This window comes from Merops nubicus, unplaced genomic scaffold (assembly GCF_000691845.1).
Source record: "Merops nubicus isolate BGI_N331 unplaced genomic scaffold, ASM69184v1 scaffold8699, whole genome shotgun sequence".
Lineage (NCBI taxonomy): Eukaryota > Metazoa > Chordata > Aves > Coraciiformes > Meropidae > Merops > Merops nubicus.
The window spans coordinates 103,075-121,526 of record NW_008630126.1 but is presented as its reverse complement, the minus strand read 5'-3'; the positions used below and the strand labels follow the sequence as shown (position 1 = coordinate 121,526).

Genomic DNA, 18,452 nt, shown 5'->3' with positions numbered 1-18,452 from the left:
TGAGTGGCAGCTTCGTTCACCATTTTCCCTCCCCTTAAATCACATCACATTTAAATTAAAAAATGATTGTTTATTATAGGAGATGAGACTGAAGCTTCATTATAAAACATGTATGAATTACAATCCTCAGTAGACTGAGGAAGTTTAAGATTATTATTGGAAAGCACTGGGCAGAAACACAGACAACATGGCGAAGTGACCAGCTCTGATTGTGCAACGTCTACGTAAAATCTGGCTACTACCCTAGCTCAGTACAGTGGGTTTCTGTGAGGGGGGCAAACAGAACGTTTTTCCTGCTTAAGCTTTCCTAGAAACCAGTCTAATGCTGCATCAAAGAACACCATGAAAACTTACTCTTCATGCACCCAAGATAGTCTGAAACATAAACTTTCTCAAAAATCCCTCTAGGAATTCTTTTTTTCCTTAACTTTAGCTGGTGTCATGAAATTATACAGTGAAACATTAACAGAAAAGACCTTAAAATGTTAGAGTGAGGTAAAACAACGACTGTGACTTACAAGGTAGAGAGCGAATGCAGTGTATCGAAGGAGCCGGGTGCCACAGTGGTGATCTGGTTGTCATAGAGCGAGAGCAGGCGGACCGAGCTCAGGCCCGTGAAGCTGTCATTTCCCACACAGCTCACACGGTTGCTCCTCAGCATCCTGAGAAAGGAACCATCAGCATTTCTTAGCTTAGCCCATGGCAGGGGACAGAGCTAAGCAGTGGCCTGAGCAGGACTCCAAATGGCCTGCTACCGGTGGAGGAACTACAAGTGCCGTGACTGCTGAGCCACGTGGCACCTTACTGAAGGGACTGAGTGCAGTGTGCCTGGAGGGGACTGGAAAACAGAAAGGTGGGTGGGTAGGTTTCACAGAGGCAAGGGATGTTTCTCCTAAGCGTTTGTGTTATTTTTCTTTCAATACCAGAATCAGTAATTATGTTTATTAACTGATAATAACTTAAGTCGATTGAAATTCACCAAGTCAGAGATACACAGCAGCGCCCTCTTTACATTTCCAAGCCTAATGACTCTAGAACTTCTATTTACATAGAGCACAAGGTTGTACCAGCTGACCTTCTCCTGAGGCCCCTTGGACTTGCATCTTCTTAGAATAAATTCTAGAAACCACTTCTACTACATACTCAAGCATTTCAATTAGATGAAATCAGGCTACCCTGACTCCTCCTCAGTATGACTCTAAAATTTAGCAAAATTTCAGCATACTAAGCAAGAAACCTTATGCTAAAGTCTCTCGTATTTCTGTAAAACATATGGCATTTGAAGTTTGCTGTTCTCCTATCTGTCCATCAATAAATGAATATTTTTTCCCATGCTCTTGTATAAGAATAGCTGCTTCCAATAGTTTTAGCAGCTTTAAATGCAAAGTTAGAAATGATAGGCCTGATTTATTAAAAGTACCTAATGACATGGACAGCTGAAGCCCCAAAGACCATTTAATCTTGGCTCTGCTTTGCTGATCAGAAGGACAGGCTCTTTGAAGAAAGCCAAGAAACTGTGGATTGTATAAACTTTTGGGTTTTTTTTAGTGGAAAGAGCTGAACTGCCTTCATGGAAGGAATGAAATGAATTCAAGCTATAGTGCTTTTACTCCTCTCTTCACTGTTGAAATGGCATTAAAATTACTTAGGAGAGAATCATTTCCCACATTTCAATATCCAGCAGAATAATTTTTTCCTCTAGCAAAATTCCCTATAACGGTTGAGGGGAATTGAATCTCATTCCATTATGTAAAATGCATAATTCCCATGCAAAATTCTGTTACTTTGTAGCAGATGATTATTCCCATTTCCATTTCTGCAGTTGGCTATTTGCCCATTTTCAACCGCTTCATCATTTCAGAGGACTCCTAATTTCTGTAACCACAATGAAAATTTTCAGCTACATTATATCTAAATTAGTAATTAATAAATTCTTGTAATGTATGATAACTTTTTGTAACATAGGAAGAAACACTACATAGTGCTTGAATAACCCACAGCTAATCCTCCAAAATATATTTTTTAAGGACAGATATAATATTACTTTAAAAAGTACCTGGCAAAAAGGAAGAATAAGCATATCCAAATAATTACACTTACAGTGTTTTGAGACTTTCTAATCCTTTAAACATTTTGTGTCGAACACTTTCCAAGCGGTTGCTAGTGAGCAACAGTTCATTCACACCTGAGGCTCCATCAAATGCTCCTTCTTCGATATCTGTAATCTTGTTATTGCTCAGGTTTCTATCACACATTAACGGAAACAGAGGAAAACACATTTTCTTTTTTAAATACACTAAATAAACTTTTAAATGCTGTTGACTGTTGCATAGATTTTGAGTTACATTGTGTAAAAGCAATGAATGTATTGTTCAGCTTCCAACTAATACAAGCAAAATTCAGTGTCCTGTTAAGTAAAGATTTTTAGAGCAATCCCTGCAAGATGGCAAAATAATGACAGTCCATCCTGCTGCCACACAAGAACATCTTTTCATAATTTTAAATCATGTCAGTGACTGTGTATTTTTTCAGGTCTCCAGTCCTTGTAGCAATATTAGACAAATTAATAACAAAATGATACTGTATGTGTTCCAGCACAACTAACCAATTTGATTTTGGTAGACACAAATGTAAGAAAACAGTATAAACAGCAACAGATGTAAATGCAATATGTGAATGTAAAGAGTACATGACATGTTAATAATTTATGGCATTAGTTAAAAAGGAAGGTTTATGAGCAAGACAGTTCATTTATCAGTAATTCTCAAGGAACACAGATAGAAATATGAGAAAATGACCTAAAATATTGCCAAAATATTTAGTGTTTATGTTTTTTACTTGAAATATGGAAATTACATCCCAAATGGGTAGTATCTGTACTATATATACAAAAGTGAACATACTCGACATTTTCTTAAAGATTTTTCATGTCCATTTTTCATGTTTTGTTCTTGCTTCCTTTTGTTTCATGTAACTATTTACACAAATTACAGAAGTACGTATCTACACACTAAATGGTGTTATAATACACTAGTGCTCTGAGACAACGTGAAATGAAGTAAAGTGAAAAACTTTTTATTTGATGGTATTAATGGTGTTGGGAAGAAAATCAAACATTATTTGATTCAACTTCCATAACAGCATTTGAATTGTTCAAACCAAGAAATCTACTGTTTGTTAGAACAAACATTCATACACTTGCCAGAATGATCTGGTATTATTATCTAAGACATAGAAGACAGGGAGTAGTGCTTAATATTGAGTGCTGACTACTCACCTCTAGTCTAGCTGTAATTTAATGTACATCTTGCATTTGATGAAGGATAACAAGCATAAATTCATCTAGGTTGGAAAGGACCTTTAAGATCACCAAGTCCAACCATTAACCTAACACTACCAAGTCTACCAGTAAACCATGTTCCTAAAAGACATCTACATGCCTTTTAAATACCAGCAAGGGATGGTGACTCCCAACATCTCCTTGGGCAGCCTGTTCCAATGTTTCACAACCCTTTTGCTGAAGAAATTTTTCCTAATGTCCAGCTTAAACCTCCCATGGCCCAACTTGAGGACATCTCTTCTTATCTTATTCCATGTTACTTGGGAGAACAGACTAACCTCCCCCCCCTCCCCCCAGCTACAATCTCCTTTCAGGTAGTTGTAGAGAGCAGTAAGATCTCCAATGAGCCTCCTTTTCTTCAGACTAAATAGCCCCATTTGCCTCAGCTGCTCCTCATCAGACTTGTGCTCTGGACCCTATGCCAGCTTTGTTGCCCTCCTTTGAATGTGCTTCAGCACCTCCAATAGCTTTCTTGTAGTGAGGAGCCCAAAATGGAAGACTGTATTTGAGGCGCAGCCTCACCAGTGCCAAGTACAGGGGGTTAATCACTTCTCTAGTTCTGCTGTCCACACAATTTCTGATACAACCCAGGATGCTATTGGCCTTCTGGGCCACCTGGAAAAAATGCTGGCTCATATTCAGCTGGCTGTTGACCAAAACCCTCATGATCTTTTCTGCTGGGCAGCTTTCCACTTTCCAGCCACTCTTCCCCAAGCCTGTAGCGTTGCCTGGGGTTGTTGTTGCTCAAATGCAGGACCTACAGCCCATCAATCCAGCCTATCCAGAACCTTCTATAGAGCTTCCCTACCCTCAAACAGATTAACATTCCCACCCACCTTGGTGTCACCTGCTAACTTACTGAGGATGCACTCATTCCCCTTCTCCAGATAGCTGATAAAGATATTAAACAGAACTAAGCCCTGGGAAACACCACTTGTGATTGGCTGCCAACTGGATTTAACTTCATTCACTACCACTCTTTAGGTTCAGCCATCCAGCCATTTTTAACCCAGCCAAGCATATGCCCATCCAAGCCATGAACAGCCAGTTTCTCCAGGAGAACATTGTGTGAAATGGCATCAAAGGCTTTGCTAAAGTCTAGGTAGACAACGTTCACAATCATTCATTTAATTTAGTTTCACAGCAGAGTAGTTTAGTCTCCTGTAAGGTGCTGCACAAGACTGGAAGCAAGAAACTCATTATTTCTCATCTCAGCTGGCTTTTCTGCATCAAACCTTTAGTCTCCTAAAATCTCATTTGTTCCTGGTGTAACATGGATACTACTTCATGAGCTTCACAGGAATATTTTAAGGATTAATGTTGCATAGCTAATCAGTGATGCAGTGCATACATGTGCTGTATTACTGATGAACCATCAACTCGATTAAACATTTAGGCCCAAGTTTTTCAATACCATCTGTGCAGAAAGACCTTTGAACATCTTTGAACGTCCAGAAGAAATATGATCTCCACAAAAATACAGAATTCACTCATACTGGTGTTTCTGTAACATCAGTACCTCACTGCTTGCCATTCATGCTTAAGCAGTCACTGTATTATTCTCTGAATTGAAGAATGCTGTAACAACTGCTAACTATATTAGGAAGCTATGGAGAAGTATTATATATTTTGCACATACGTTATATATTATATATATACGTTATACATGCTACCTTCTCATTAATACTTTCTCAGTTTTGTCCCTTCTCAATTATTGAGATTTCAAAGCTCTTGGAAGTTCCAGCAGACAGCTATGCTGAGACTGATGAACATCCTTGTCCTGAACACCTCCTCAACTAAAAAGCAACAAACTAGTTTTAAATGACATGAAATGTTTATGAAGCTACCTTTATAGCCTGAAAATATGTAGTTACTGACAGTAGATTCGCTTTCTCCTGTTTTCCTTGAATATGAAGGACTGAAATGTGTTCATGTGTGCGTGTGTACATGTGTAAGTATGCCAACTCAAGGAATTTATTTCAAAGGTACTCTGCAGCTGTAAAAAGTGCTAATCTGAGATCCTTCAGGAATGAAGTGAGCTGGATAGCTGCTGTATAGCACCAGAACACACCTGCACCAGGCTTTCCTACATTCTTTTTTTAAGTATCTTGGCCCAATCCGAAGTGGCAAGGTGTACTCAAATGAATAGGTCAAAAGCAAAGTTGATTTTTTTGATTTTTTTTTTTTTTAAATCTCTGTCTACTAACTCAAAAAAAAATCATTAATAAGTATTTAACCAATTGTGATCATAACAGCCATCAGCAAGGACCTGGATAAGGCTAGCAATAGTTTTAGTAATACTATTGCTCCCCTTGAGATTTTGTTCGCTAGTATCGTAGAGTGAGCTTTTACAAATGGTAGTAACTTGGTGACTACAAAACAGTGGATGATTTTAAATAATACCATCTATTTTTACTTGCTTTTTTCTTAAGCTTACTATTTATATTTGGATTTAATCCTGAAAAGATAGAGCACAGAATCACTAAACCTAACTAAACGATCTACCTTCAAATGCCTTTTACATAAGCAAAAGAAAAGCTTTTCATAGATTTATTTTTAGTAACAACTGCAACGGTAAGATTATAAACTCCTCTTAGAACATGAAATGTGAACATGGACTTACATGGATGAGCTATCAAACCATTTTTTTCTCAGTCATTTATTTTTGATATTCCCCTCATCTAACGACAGTTTAATGAAGCACAGAATCAAAGGCATGTCTTGAATGTGCTGAAAGAGGCAAAATTGCCTGGTTAGGGAGTAGTACAGAAGTAACAAAAGAACACTGCAACCTTTTTAGAGCAGCTTATACTGTGAGCTTCCTGCTGTGGCTGCATAACAGACCAGCTGGGCGGACACTGCAGTGAAGGGGTCGGAGCTCTACTCCATGAGAAGTTGTTGCTGGCAGTGCTTAGTTCCACAGAGAAGAGCTGCCAACTCTGATCTACCTCAGTGATTAATTTAAATCCATTCTTGATTTTTATTGGAATACACTGGATCTTTTACAGATAAGAACTAAGAATGGTGGAGAAAGACAGCAAGGTGCTAACGTGCTGAGTAGACCAGGCCACTGAAGTTGCACTTACATTTTACGCAGTTGAGGAAGTTTCTTAAAGATTCCAGTGGCTTCCAGGACAGAAAATTCATTGTTATTTAGTCGCCTAAAAGAAATGACATCAATTTTAGAAAAAAATATTCAGGCATTGGTACAGAATGTTCCACATTAACTTTTCGGATTCATTTAACTGAATAGCTGGTGTTTAACTGGTAGCTGAGGAACAATTCCATCTATGCTGACATTTCTCATTCTGATCCTGTGAATGAACGTTCTCATTAGTTAAACTCTGGCATACATAAGACACACAAAATCAAAACCAGATCACAAAATATCATACAACTATAACTACAGAGAAATATAAAAATATATTTTTATTTTAAGGGAAGAAAAACAAAAATGCAACTATGGAAGGATTCCATGACAACTTAAAAATAAAAATCTTTAAGATGAACATACAAACTGCTAAAGATTAGTTTACTGTTCTTTAAAGGACATCAATTGGGGTCTGTCAGACAGCTGGAGGTGCTCACAGAACACTATTTACAAGAACGAAGTAATTGCTTTATGCTCAATGCTTCTTTTGAATATGGACAGAAACACACTGCATAGGTCTTTTCCAAGAATTTAAAAAGACTTCTCTGACCACGGTTTATCTTCAGACCACTACACCATTAAATGCTGCTTTGTTACACTACAAGAAAGGATAAAATGAGCAACAATATTAGCTGGATACTGATCTTTCCTGCCCATGTATCAAGGCTGTTCCAGTATAGCATACCTTTAGCAGCTTCTAGGTTAGGGAACCATCTATATTTCAAAAAATATCTGCACAGATCCAGTATTCCCTATTTCCTCTCTTGAAAAGAAAACGGAAATTATGAATCTAAGATTCTTTATATGTTTTAATGGAGTCACCTTATTAAGGAAGGGAATCTGTCCAGCTTTTATTTAGAGATCTTAAATAGGAAGGAAAACAGATGACTGACAAGATCGCTGTGAAATGAAATTCAGCATTCTAAACCCAGAATGCTTTTCAGAATTGCCTCACTGCACGACAAGATTAAAAAAAAAACCTAGAAAATAAAAGAAAGCTGTTCATTTATCCTTCCTTCCTGCTCATTCTCAATGATAGCCAGAAGGGAAATTAAGGTTGTAAATCTGAAGGGATGGCTATACAACAGTTTCATCAGGGAACCAACCTGAGAGAAGACAGGAAGAGGTTTTTGGATATAAATGGAATACTTGTATACCACTTGTATACAAGGAATGTGAATTTCAAAAGATGTTACCACTTCTGAAAATCAGCTGAATGACTTTATGTGATTTTTCATGGGACCACATGACATTAATTTTTGCATACTGTCATTTAACAAAGTTACTTCATCATTGTAAGCAGCCTTTTTTCCCCCCATCTATCAACACAAGCAACAAGCATTCTATAAATGTTGACATTTTCAAATACTTTTCAAGTGCTATATCATTTAGTAGAATTACTTGTTTGTGAAAACATTCCTTGATTCTGATAATTCCTTGCTGTGCTCTACTGCAAATATTTCTAACCTCATTGAAAAAGACAAACAATTCGATCCTTTCCTCTTTGCAACAATCTTTTACCTATTAAAAATCATTTACTTTGTCTTTCCCTCAAGTTTCTTTCACAGAAATGCATTCAACCTTTTCAGTGTTTCCTCGGAACCCTTCTTTTCCAGATGATTCTTGTTCTTGATTTTTTTTTCTAAGTGATCCATACCCTTCTGGAAAAGTGAAGACCTTGACAGAGAATTCCAGCTGATATTTTATTATTCTGATGTACAGCAAAATAATTATTTCATATAACTTATAGACTACACTCCTGTACACACATCCCAAAATTAAATTTGTAGTAGTGCCCAATGGCACTCATTAATCTTTAATATGTATGACAACACCACCATAGCCTTTTATCTTGAACTGATTATTCCTCAGTTGTGTATTATGGTGCTAATTAGTCCTACCTAATGTCATGTATAGCATCTGAATTTTGATTTTATTCAAACTATCTGAGTCTACTATCAACATTAGAGAACAATTTAAAATATTTTTCATGTGTTTTAAAAGCGTTCAGTGTTCAAGAAGTTTGTCCATACTTCTCTATGATGGAAAAGAAGCATGGGTTGAAACACTCTACTGTGTTGGGTTAAAACTGTAGCACAAATAATATCTTCTCTCTAACTTTGTGTATATGATGGTATCACTAATCATGTATCATCATGGAGGGTATATCCACAAATAAAGGGACATCAGGAGCTATAGATTACAGATTTGTGGCCAGAGGAATGACCATATGGATCACATGCCATTTTGAATAGCTGGAGATTGCTGGCTTTAGATCTCGAATTGTTGAATACTTGTGCAGGAAGTTTTCATTCTATTATCCTGCTAAGTGATACCACACACAGAGGAATCAAAATTATTACTACAGATGACTGGAAAATTAATAGATGTGGTGATATCTTCCTCCTAGATCTTAATATTATTATTTTTCAAGCCCAGGGCTCTTTACTGGTAAAGAGAATAATGAGAGTTGTGACTTGTCAATCACTGGATCATGAAAATGATCTTAAAAATACTCACATCTAGTTAATTCAAAGAAAAGTACTGAAATGTCATTCTCAAAGCAAAAAAAAAAAAAAGTAAGCAAAGAAATATTTGAAAATGATGCCTAAATATTCTGGTTTTCTGTTTTATTTGTTTTTTTTCCCCTGTTTTATCAGAACAATGGGTAAGGTACTTGCATGTTTTTGTACAATACTTGAACCTTCTTGGAAGAGTATGTACTGCAGTGATATTCGTGCTTTCAAAATCTGTCTTCCAGGATCTGGTATTATATTATCTATTGTAAAATCATTACAGAAATTTGACCTATAAGACTGAAACTGTTTTTATTTAGCTTTCCTCTTGGGGACTCTAGTTTGAGTGATTTACCAAATGCTTCCTGAATTTTCCTATATATTAGAATGCTACCTGAAAAATATTTCTTTCTATGGTGCATTTACAAGCTTGTACATTATCTCAAATACTTCAGTGACAGATTAGACAGATCGCTCATTTGTCTTCTGGAAGATTAGGAGCAAGCAACAATACAGAAACAGAGCAGCACTTGGCTAATTTATAATTGTTTTTCACCTTCTACATTTAAGTGTCTGTCTTGAAGCGTATTATTATTTGCAGGGTTTTTTGTTTTGTTTAGAAACAGCTACTCTGAAGAAACATTTTTTTTTTTAGTCATATTATTACTGTTGCAATCTACTCAATCAATAAATATGCTTTTCTTTCACTTTTGATCTTTGTTTCCAAGCTGAGTCTCAGGTCCAAACAAAAACCTGCAGAAAATAATCCTGCTTTCCTCATTACTGTTATAAAATCATCAATGTCCTTTGACTCTAACAAGTAACTTTACCTCACATTTGGTGGGTTAAAGGAAGGAAAGGCTAACTAGCTGCTCTTCTGGTATATGCTACTATACTAGAAGTCAGAGAGTGGCCCTTGAATTAGACTGTGAAGTCCCAGGAAAAGCAATAAAGGCAGTGTATCAAAGATCAGGAATAACAGGAGAAAACGAGAAGGAGCTGTAACTTCTGCATCAGTGAGGCAAATACAAGAAGAGTGTATTTAGCCAGAGTAATTGTATTTTTTAGAAGTAAAAAAATGCAGAAATAATTCTTTATCATCGGTAGAATACTTGAAATGCTGTAGAAATTTTATTGTATCAAAAGACTTGAAGAACAAGCTGTACAGCTTATCAAGAAGGTTGAATAGTGTTACAGTGTAAGGCCATCTTACTGGGGTAAAGTGCTGCATAGAAAAGGGCTTTTTTAACAGCAAAAAATAGAAGCAATGATGGAAACTGGAGAGACGCAGATTCCATCTGGAAGTGAAACTATTCATTTTAAAAGATTTCAACAAGGATTATTAAGATCTGTAATATTCTTAGGGAAATGGTGGATTTTTAATTCACTAATACCTACAAACAAGACTGGATGTTTTCTGAATGAAGTGCTGTAACCAAATATGAATTATGTTTTAGTCAAACACAATTTTGTTGTTTTTTTGTTGACTGAAATTTGAGAGTTTAGGATACACAGCAGATGAGGCTTGATGATTTAATTGTTTCTTCTGAATTTAATATGTATGAATCTTAATTATAGAAAGAAAACACTTCACAGTTTATCTTCCACATGTAAATAAATGAAAATTAAAACCAACAATTGAAATACTAAATTAAGATCATTATTTCTTCAGAGCAGAGAGGATGAAATGTGAATCCTACTAAGAATTAAGACAATGCATGCTTGTCACTTCAACGACTCCATTTCTCATCTCTTAGTTCAGTAACTATGGATTTTACAACCGTTACTTTATGATCTCCTCCTGCACTTTAACCTGTTACCCATTCCGTCAGTTTTTATTCTTCATTTCAAGTCATTTTATCTCAAAATACTATAGCACAACAGAAAATGTATTTCTCCACTGAAATCTATCTCCCTTTACTCAACAATCTGTATAATGTTTTTTCTCCTCTGGCACTAATTTATGAAGAGTAAATCAACAGCATGAACATGGCCAAAAGTTGAGCTTTGCCACTTTTTCAATTCAATTTGCTATCATTCTGGGCACAAGTGGTATTACACTTAAATTTGTCATGAGAACATCACTAAGTTCAACTCTTTCTCCCAGATCAGAGACAGACAAAAATCTCCATCTCTGTTTACACAATATTTAAGTTTGAAATTCTTTTTTCTGTCCACATATTCAAAATCATTAACTACAGTCCCATTATTTCATACCTTCACTGTTGTACTGTTGCTTTGATGCCAGCTACAAGCTGATTATCTTTTAAGAGATGTGCCATACTGTTGCTCATATCAACCCAGGGAGTCACAACTTGATCACAGTACTCCTGTCTCCGCATCTCTGTTCCCACTCACTACATTAAATCAAAGTCCCTCTCTTTTGTCCCTCAGCATTCTGCCTTGTCCTTTAAACTGAATCTCCTAGAAAAAACAGCTATTTCCTTCCTCCTTTCCTCTGCCAACAACGGCCACTTTCATCTCCTGCCTCTCTGCTGATCCTTCAAGCATCTCTGCATTCCCTTTCATACTATACTTTGCGCATGGGAAAATCTTGTAAAGCTGTCTTAATTTTATCTTTCAATCCCTCCTTGAAGATCACTTCAGTTGTAATGCCTACAAATCATTCCCATATGGCTCTTATTAAGCAAGTAATAATCTGTGACTTCTTTTCTGCTCATCTCTGTTCGTTACATTATTACCTCATCTTCTTAACCTGTCTTGTTTGTCTGCTTTATCTTCCTCTGGTCTCCTGCCTGACGCACATAATGTGTGTTCTGCAGAAGAAGAATCAGCTCTGTTTTATTAAATATCTAGGTGACACTTTTTAAGACAGACCTCTGGTTACTGGATGTCTTACTTGCCCTAGTCGTTAAAATAAAAAGCCAAATAAACTCCTCTACCTTTCAAAAAAATCCAAGTAGGTAGCTCATGTACCGGAGAACTGGAAAATTAGAATAGTTACCTTATTTATTAATGTTAAGATTTTAAGATTACATGGTACTAAAGGGATGCAAAACTAAATTTATTAGTATCTAGTCTTTTGAAGTGCACCACAGAGTTTACTTCTGTTGTTGTTCAAAAAAGTAAAGCTGTGGGCCTCCATTTGAAAATTTTCATTGATTTTCCCATAAGCAAATAATGCTTTACTATAGGTTCAACTTACAACTCTGCTGTGTACTGGGGGATGTGATCAGGAATTTTGTTGAGTTTCTGATTGGAGCAGTCCACTGTGGTCCCTTCACAGCGACATTTCTCAGGACAAGCCAAATCTGCAAAGCAGTCTCCACTTAATTTGGATCTGTAATCTTCAGTGCCTGTGGAAGAGTAAAGTCAAAATACAGATACTGAGTCAATAAAGATTGGCTTCTTGTGAGAAGGTTGAAAAGATGTCTGCAATGCAGATAACGGGTGGGCAACTTGGGAAATGTATGATAAACTTTGTGATACTGAACAGACACGAGGGCTTCAAGAGAGGGTTAAATATAGGGGCTTAAGTTATGCTGGAAAAAGAAACTGTGACCAACTTCACATAACAGGATAACATTAACTTGAGCTTTTCACAGCTGTACTTTCTGCTGATTATGTTGTCAGCCAATCTAGCCTTGTTTATAGCTAATCATACGAATGCCACTGATTCTTTTAGAATTTATTTTCTTTCTCTGTATCAAGAATAAATAGATCCTGAATGCCACTTTTTCTTGTGTTACAAATTTGTTTTGTTGACTGGACTTCATTAACCTCTGTGATTTTTTTTTTTATAGTACTTATACTTCACATCATCTCAAACACATAAGATTGAAAGCCCTGTTTTCAGCTTTAATTTAAAAAATGTGTGATCCTGACTTAATCCTCAGCAGCTTGCCATGCTGTAGAAAGCTGCGTGACGTTCCATGGTGCTTGACAGAACCATGTTTTACTCATACCTCACAACCACATGGTTAGATCAAGCACAACAGAAAATCTCGCTACATTATCAAAACTGCATCCATTAGGCCAAGGATAAGAGCAAGGGAAAAGAGGAAGGAGTAGGTATAAGTTACGGAAGCATTTGAAGTTTAATACTTGCTTACATGACATGGCATTCTTATTAGTGAATGTCCAGTGCCACAGTAACAGTATTACTGTCACAGATTAAAGTAAAAAAAAAAGAAAAAAAAAGAAAAAAAAAAACACATTGAAAATTTCCTCCACCATTTCCCGAATCAGTCAAAGAAAATGTCCTAAACATATCAGGAGTAAACATCCAGTAAGGAACTGAGGGTGGGTGACAAGGAAAACAAAGAGAAGCTGAAAGGACCTGTGGGTTCTTCTTGGACAGAGGTGAAAAGACTGAGACTAGCAGAAGGTGCATCAGGGCTGGGAGGTACATTGTGATTTAGCTTAGACACTGAACTTTACTTACAGCCAAAATGGTGAACTCCTGCAAAAGTAAAGATAGCCAAGAAGGAAAGAAAGACAGAGTAATCCAAATTAAGACAAAACCATGAACTAAGCTCTCATGTTCTCTCTTCAACTTAGTTTGATTAAAGATGTTGCTAAGGGGTACCATCTTCAGCAGGGAGAAAGAATAATTCATTTTAAGTGGCATTAACAAATGAAGAAAAGTTAATTACAGATTTCATATAGGATGGTAATGCCTCCCATGCATTACTCCTCACTATTTTGAATGTATTCTTTAAAAGCTGCTCCTTTGAATGTATATTCATGCCATGCCACTTAAAACCTTAATAGACCAAAGAAATATAGGAGAAACAGATTCCTCAGGGGAGGGAAAAAAACCACTTCAACAGTCATCACATATTATGTTGTCTAGCATTTGTAAATGTCTAAGTAACACACATGATAGAAATAGATGGAATATTTCTATGAGCTAGCAGACAAATGGTGGTTTTTTTTCAAATTAATGATTTAGTACTTGTATAATCTTTAGTCTTTCAAATTACTATCATGAAATTCTACTAAGACTTCCTAGTGTCTGCTCAGCATGATCTCTCAATGACATATTTAAAACAAATATAAAAAAATATTTACATTTTTAACAAAATGCCAGAATTTTTACAGTATTTACCAAAGTGAAAAGATGTGGTTTTAGAACTTCTAAATAACCAATAAGTAAGGTTACAAATACATTTTTTTTCTCTTGTGTCCACAGTAGATAACTGTTAGCAGTTTAAGATAAACAACTAAAATATTCAGGGACAAGGTCTTCAACAAGTAAAATTATTTTATGCAGCATTTCCCTAATAATGTGATAGAGACAGTACAGAAGCTGTAGTTCAAGAAAGTCTGTAGCACTTTTTGATTAATTTAATTCTTTTTCTTCCTTTTTTCTTTCCCCCCACGAATAGCATTTCTTAAAGGGTACATAAAGAAACCTAAACTGCATGTGTGGCCATGTTATAAACAGGCTGTGAAGACATTTGCTGGCAAGAAAACAGTTCTAACTCAGAGACAAAAGTTGTGCTCTCAAGGTTGAGTAGAAGTCACTCTGTGGCAGGAATACAGCTGTTCTAATCATTAAGGAATTGAGTGGTATTCAGGTTTGAGAAATTGAATTCCCCTCTGCATTATGTTGCTTTAAAATACATTTTTGTGTCTGACAATGCTGTCAAATTGCTGCCTTATTTTGTATTTCATTTTGTCTTTTCTTCATATTCAAACCAAGATATTAGTATGAGGGCATGAAGAACTTCTCATGATTGCTTCAAATTTATGTGATACATCACACAGCATTAGAAGGAGAGTTGTTAAGCATACCAGCTTAAAAGATGAAGGCTAAGACCACAGCAGAATAAGAATATACCTGTAGTACTTGAAAGAACAAGTGCTCTGTTGTCATAATTATTGTTGATATTTTTCTAGATATTAAACTGTGGTAGAAAACTCTACTTGCAAATCACATACTCTAATAAATCAATAGATTAATTATTCCCTTGTTTATTTTGCCAATCACTTATAATCTGTTAGGAACACAATGCAAGTGCATCATTGTCTTTTTTTACTATGAAGAAATCAGTGCACGCACCTGGCAAGCAAGGTAAAATAAAGAAACAAACGTGTTTCAAAGAGCTAGGGCCAACATCTGTAAATCTTTTGTGAAAATACTGGAAACTTATTGTAGCTTAAAGCAGTGTGTAATTTGCTGTTTCACCACAACTGTAAAGTCCTACTTTCTTTAATGGGAAGCATTTCTGATTCCTTGTACGTGTGTGACCACAGAATGCCTTTAATAAAGACTATCAGCTTTCTTTTCCAAGCATTCCACTGTGATTTCGTAAACACAAGGATGATGAGCAAGCAGTAGCTGCAGCCAGTGTAGAGCACGAAAGCAAGGCAGGAAAACGTTCATTTGTAAAATGTTTATTATTTTAACATTGTACTAGCTCTTTGATGGCAGTATGGTTTCCTGTGTTTAAAAGCAGCTCAGGAGCTACATTTTAAAAACAGTAGTGGCAGAAAGGCAAGGTACAGGGTAAGTAAAGTGTCAACTGAAATATGAACTAGCAGGTGCAACCTTCTAAATAATTTAATTAGAGGTATAATTTTGGTAGGTTGTGCATGAATTTGTGAGACAAAATAAAAAAGTAAATGGAGCTGCATGCTAAGCTCTTATATTCAGAATACAGAACTAGTAATCTACAAAGGAAAATTACGTCTAGCTACAGGTATTGACTAATGTTAATATACATGCATCAATTTCCTAAAAGCTATAGCAAACTTTGCTTTTCAGGGGAAAGGGAGAGAGTATCTGCAGTTAGTCAATCTTACTGCAGAGCCAAACCTACCTGGAATGAAATATTGTTCTTTAGCTAAATAAAGAGAAAAAAAAAATAGAAGATGCACCTGAATGTCAGCAAGCAAAGAATGAGTTTTATTAGATTAAGTATGGACTACAGTTAACTACAGGTAATTAAGTGAAAAAATGTGTATTCACAACAAGAGCTGATAAACAACAAAGTGTGAATAGTCATAAATGTATCCGGAACATGGATAACAAACAGTTCTCATCTGGTATTTGCACTTGAGACTGAATAAATTGCAGAATGTGAAATACACCTGGAACAGCTGGATACCATATGACAAAAGTTAGGATTTAGAGAAATGTAAGTAGGAAATGGAATAAGATTAGAAAAAAGAAAACAGTAAATTTCAGTATGAGGTAAGCTCTCTGTATAAAATGAATATGTCATGTTTCCATATTTATCTAGAAGTTTTTAGATCTTTTACATACTCCAGAGCTTTGTGGAAATTCTACAGAATGATTTATGTTGGTGATACTTGCAGTGAATAACCTTAGCATTTCATTCTGAAGTATTATATATTGCATTTCTTTTGTTAGATTTAATACTACTCAGAAATAGTGCCAAATGTGTTAACTATAGTAATGTTCCGTGATCCAATAGTCTATGACTTCCACGTTTTCCCCCCCTCCAGTCAAAGATCCAAAAAAAGATTCTGGAATGTTTAATAATTCCATAGAGAGCCAGCTGCCTTCATTAGAACGTCTACAACCACTGGTTTTGCCAATAAAAGAAAAACAGCAGCTGAACTAAGAAAATTACCTGAGCAGCGGAATTTCTTGCTTTTGATCTGGCCGATCCTTTTGTTTGCCAGACGGCGGGGGCTGGTGCAACGGGCACCACTGGTCTCGATGGGGTTCGTGTGAAGATAATCCGCCAGCCACTTCAGATGGCAGTCGCAGATAAATGGGTTCTGAGCCAAATGCCTTTCGTGGAGAAAAACAATGATAATTTCACACATTATTTCCCTCCGGTCTCAGCAGTCCCTGATATTTTTAGAACACTGTTGAATATGAAGTCATACTAAAGACAACTGTAAACGAGAGCATACATACAAGGTCTGAATTGCACGCAGCGGCGAGAAGGTGCCTTTTGCAATGGTCTGAAGCTTGTTGTCATACAAAGAAAGAAGATTCAAGTTATGCAGATCTTGAAAAGCATCAACTCTCAGGCAATTGATCTTGTTGGCATTCAGTAATCTGTTTAATGGAAGACAATTATGAGATTCAAAAAAATTCACTCAGTGTCGGTGCAGCTTCAGCGTTTTCCACAGATAATTGAATGTACTTGTGACCAGAAAAATAGTTGTAGTAACAAATATTGTCAGTGACACAAGGCATTTCAGTGAACTGAAATAGCTTAAGTGTTCTGAAATTACTCCTAAATATCTGCACTGTGGAGGCGAAATGGATGGGTTCATTCAGCTAAAATCACATTTCTTGTATGTGCTGGTAGAATGTGTTTGTGTGTGTGGTGTTTGTCTATGCAAAGAAACAAGCTTAGAAAATCAAGTATCTGCACGGAAAACTAGTTCCTTTTGCCAAATAAATAAACAAACAAAAAAGGAACTGAACACTGTGTTCATTATCTGGAAGAGATGTGCAGTGGCACTTTTAATTATATATTACTAATCAGCATGCTGCCGCATTAACAGAGTTGTAGTAAAAACTGGTGGCATGGAATATATCCAAATCTGTCTTGGATCCTTTCTTCCTCTCCATCTTCAAAGGGAACCTTTTCTTCCCTGTACCTCCCAGACTTCTAAAGTTAAAGCAAACAAGCCAATCTAAACCAATTCCTTCATCCTTTTGAGGAGAAAAAAAAAAAAAAAGTCATTCAACTATAAAATATAAAAGCTGTGATAAAAAGTCTCACCTCTCACCATACAAGTAGGAATTTACTTAGATTGAAAAGTATTGCCTATGCAAAATATAACAAGCTATTTTTCTTAAGACAGAATAAACAGAAGTTCAGAGATGTCTTTTTTTTTTTTTTTTTTACAAAATCTGAAATATGTTTTTTTAACTAAAAATCTCTTTAAAGGGAAATAGGAATGCATACCCCCCCCTCCACACTAGTTTGTGACTAAAATATATCAAAATGTAAACCTCTAGGTGGTGCTAGAACTTGTATTTTCTTTGTATTTACTTACTGTTTCGCCATCTTCAATCAGTTGTTAATAGTAGACATTTTGCCATTCACTACAGTATGAAATCTGGGCATTAAATACTTTAATCAAGTGGGAGGCAGTTTTAAGTTCTTTAAGAAGAAGCTTTAAATCAACAAGTCAGTTATTCTGGGACAGTTTCTTCCAAAAATATCACTTCTGTTTTATGGCCTATTTCACAAATTTCTTTTACACAGGTACAAGTAGTGCATAGCCTCCTCTGCTAAATACTAACAGTATTGTGTAGACATATCACCATGAAATTCTTATTTATTCCCAGTATTAAATGTAAATAGAAATGGTTCTTAAGACTACACGTGAAAATTTCGAAAGTGTTAAATGAAATAGCAGCTGGAATTGACAGTCAAAGAATTGTACAGAGAAGAGTGTCCAAAAACATTAAAAGTCATCATTGATACTGGACTGCAACTCTGTTCTTCCATGTGTACAAACAGAAACGCAATTACGTAGCATT

The 18,452-nt window shown here is 36.0% G+C and overlaps 1 protein-coding gene across 1 annotated transcript in view; it reads right to left on the bottom strand.

Annotated features, from left to right (window-relative positions):
* The window catches only part of SLIT2 (slit homolog 2 (Drosophila)), a gene marked incomplete at both ends in the record, with an annotated part of 103,056 nt that overhangs the window by 47,476 nt on the left and 37,128 nt on the right, over positions 1-18,452 (bottom strand). Inside the window, 7 exons of the mRNA XM_008947161.1 lie at positions 519-662; positions 2,101-2,244; positions 6,427-6,501; positions 12,174-12,324; positions 15,796-15,819; positions 16,573-16,736; positions 16,866-17,009. Coding sequence (XP_008945409.1) covers positions 519-662; positions 2,101-2,244; positions 6,427-6,501; positions 12,174-12,324; positions 15,796-15,819; positions 16,573-16,736; positions 16,866-17,009 — 846 coding nt within the window. The remainder of the gene's footprint in view (positions 1-518; positions 663-2,100; positions 2,245-6,426; positions 6,502-12,173; positions 12,325-15,795; positions 15,820-16,572; positions 16,737-16,865; positions 17,010-18,452) is intronic.